At 39.6% G+C, this 3,588-nt stretch overlaps 1 protein-coding gene across 1 annotated transcript; it reads left to right on the plus strand.

The window, feature by feature from the left end:
• Positions 1-222: 222 nt before the first annotated feature.
• On the plus strand, positions 223-1,946 carry LOC134650120 (uncharacterized). The gene has a single exon (XM_063504955.1). It carries the CDS (start codon positions 653-655, stop codon positions 1,763-1,765), a length of 1,113 nt encoding a protein of 370 aa, XP_063361025.1. The 5' UTR covers positions 223-652; the 3' UTR covers positions 1,766-1,946.
• The last annotated feature ends 1,642 nt before the right edge of the window (positions 1,947-3,588 follow it).

Below are 3,588 nucleotides of genomic sequence, written 5' to 3' on the forward strand. Positions count from 1 at the left end.
CCTTTGTTTCTATAAAATATCTGGAGGCACGGTAGACGAGCAAAGCGAAGCGCAAGGGCACTACCTACCTTATCTCGAAACGCTTCGTCGTTTTTTTGATGTTTCTTATAAAATCAAAGACGTCTAAACTCGAGAGCACAGCGAGCTGCAAAATTGCATGGACATATTAGGAATGAATTGAATGAATTCGTTCTTTTTTTTTGCGTCGCACCGTTGCTCAGAGTGGACGTGTGTTTGTTGAGTTGTTGTGCATTTTTAAATTTAAATTTATTTACATTTCTCGATGCAGTCTAGAAGTTCTCATTTCTCGGTACCTCCTTGTCTTGCTTGGGAGAAGTTGAACTTGGCCTGTCGGCCATATTGATAAGTGTCGGACCTCCTGCTCTAAAGTGCGAGTGAATCGAGTGACGTAGTCGACTGTGAACGAAGTTTGGTGCCGGAGTGCGGTGTTACCTAATTCAGCTTTTTGTATCTTTGCGCGGATTTGATCTCCCGGCCCCCTGCGTCCGTGTCGGCGACTTTACCGCTGCGCTACGAGAGCTTGAGCGAGCCGGCGCGAAATTACGATACAAGTTCAACGTCGTTATCGGTTTGAGTGACGCGCTGTGATATTGAACCTTAGTGACAAGCAAATAGAAGTCATATTTACAAAATGTCGTCGTGTCAATCCTGTGATCTTCAGATCAATAATAATGACTATTTACAATGTACGGCATGCAGTGGACTTTACCATTTGTCTTGCTTAGACTTAACTTTGGAGCAAGCTTTAAACGTGAGACAAGCGTGGTTATGTTCGTTTTGTTCATCGGTCAACACGCGGCGACGGAGGAATGACAACACCCCCGTTCAGCGTGCTGCTTTTGACGACTCTGTCATGTCGTTGGATGATTCACACGCTGCAGACAGGCCCCCCCTCGTAGTTAGAACAGACAATGGCAATTTGTTAGTGACGCCGCCGAATTCCTATCATGAAAATATTAGAAATATATCTGGAAATAGCAGTTCACTTTTAACATCTGGTCCTGAAGCGTTATTACACGATATTTTGACGAAAGTGTCGGCGTTACAGACTCAATTCTCGGCGATTCAAGCAATACAATCGGATTTGTCCCAAGTTAAGTGTGATATTGCCGAGATGAGGAGCAGTATCGACTCCAAATTGACTGACTTAGCCGGCAGAATGAGCACGATTGAGTCTCGGGTTAGCGCACTGGAAGAGTGCAAAGCAGAATTGGACGACGTAAAAAAGGCAATCGGCGATGTTATAAACGACTCCCGAAGAAATGAACAGTGGGTTAGGCGATCTAACATACAAATCAATGGCGTGCCGGAAACAAAGGGAGAAAACCTGTTCACCATTCTGAAGTCGTTAGCGGACCTAAGTGGATACTCGCTGAATACGAACACCGACGTAGACTTTGTTACGCGTGTTGCTGTGAGGAACGACTCGGACGGCGCCATACCGAAACCCATTATTGTTAAGATGCAAGCGCGCTATAAGAAAGACGACTTCATGGCGTCACTCCGTAAATTAAGAAATTTAAAAGCTTCCGACTTAGGATACAATACCAGCCTTAATCGAATTTACGTGAATGACCATCTCTCGACTTACAATAAATATCTACTCAAAGAGGCGAAACAACGAGCCAAACAGAAAAAATATCAATTTTGTTGGGTTCGCAATTGCACAGTCATGGTTCGGCGCGATGAAAAGTCCCCGGTTTTGTATATTGGGTCGGAAGAGGCTTTAAACAAAATTACATAGGCGTTACAACTTTAGCTTTGCATTTGTGTATCAAAAACCTTTACCTCTATATTTTATTACTTAAATTGTGTATAAGTGATATTAATATTTGCAGAAACAAATTATATCTTGGCTGTATTTCTTGCTATAAATTAGTTCATGGAATATTTATTTTCGATTTATCTTACATTATTTCTTGCATACTATTGCTTATTATTGCTGGAGCTTGGCTTGCTATTGAAATGATTTTTGTTCTAAGATCCAAATACAGAAATATTGAATTAAATATTAATTTTATCGTTAAATAATGGACGGTAATATTAGTATATATTACCAAAATGCACGGGGCTTAAGGTCAAAAACAATTGAATTTCTTCGTAACGTATTAAGATTTAACTACGACTTTGTTTGTATTACGGAAACCTGGCTCCTGCCTGGAATATTTGATTCTGAACTTTTCGATTCTCGATACTCGGTTTACCGTACTGACCGTGATTATGAGCGAGTAGGTATGACGCGGGGAGGAGGTACGCTTATAGCCGTGCATCGTAAGTTCAGAGCTGAAAAACGCGATCTTCACCCATTCGTCGATTTACTTGACGCTGACGTCACCTGGATTGATGTACCTATCGCTCAAGGACCTACTGGTAAGAAAATAAGGTTATTAACTTGTTATTTTCCACAAAGTAAGTTCCAGATAGAGTCCCAATCATCATTTTTTGAATTTTTATCTAATATTTACACTGACTTTCCTAACGATTATTTCGTAGTGTTAGGTGATTTTAACATTCCGGGAGCCTCCTGGATACCTAATGTACCTAGCCAAAAAAAGTTCAAGTTGGAGATTCCAAATTGTGATATTTTAACGACTCAGTTGTCTGCGTTTATGTGTTTTACCGACTGGTATCAATTCAACGACATTCCCAATCAAAATGGTAGACAATTAGATTTAGTTTTGTCAAATATTGACTGTAGTGTATCAAACGTTGAAGCCTTGGTTCCTATAGACTATCATCACCCGGTCTTTTGTGTAAAGACTTGTATAGGGTCGAGTGATAATTACTTAAAACCAGCGCGTCGTATAGTACGGCGTTTCTATGCAGCTGACTACGACATTGTAAACGCTGAATTGGATAAAGTGGACTGGGAACGTTGTCTTCCACAAGATAGCATAGAAAAAGCTGTTGACACTTTCTATGATATTCTAAACCGAATTATAGATGACCTGATCCCCACTAAAATAATAAATTCTAGCCATGACAAATTTCCCGTATGGTACTCCCGACCATTAATAAAAATGATTAGGAATAAAATAAAGACCCATAAAAAATGGAAAATTTATGGACGAATCGCGGATTACATAGCATTTTCAAAATTAAGGGCAAAGATTAAATCCATGGAAAATTCATGCTACAAATTATTCATCTCACGATCTGAAAACAACATTCGTTATAACTCAAAATCTTTTTGGTCATTTTTAAAGTCTAAGATGAGTGTAAACGGGATACCCAACACACTTTTCTTGGACAACAGTGTTGGTAATAGCGGCAAAGAAGTCGCTGATTTATTTAATACCTATTTTCAGTCAGTTTTCGTGAATAGTGTTAACTCTCAAGCACCTTGCCAATCTACTTCAATTGCATTAAATAACACTGTGTTTTCGAATTGCCTAATAAATAATGTTAATATCACTACCTCTCTAGTTGAAAGCTACCTTAAAGGATTGGTGACTTCTAAAGGCTGTGGACCAGATGGAATACATCCCATATTTTTAAAGAACTGTCGGGCGAGGTTAGCTTTTCCCATATGCCTACTATTCAATCTTTCTTTAAGGACTGGGACAT

This window comes from Cydia amplana, chromosome 8, assembly GCF_948474715.1.
Source record: "Cydia amplana chromosome 8, ilCydAmpl1.1, whole genome shotgun sequence".
Taxonomy (NCBI): domain Eukaryota; kingdom Metazoa; phylum Arthropoda; class Insecta; order Lepidoptera; family Tortricidae; genus Cydia; species Cydia amplana.

What these genes read in the sequence shown, in the direction of transcription:
- LOC134650120 (XM_063504955.1), top strand. Translation starts at nt 653, where the DNA reads ATGTCGTCGTGTCAATCCTGTGATCTTCAGATCAATAATAATGACTAT.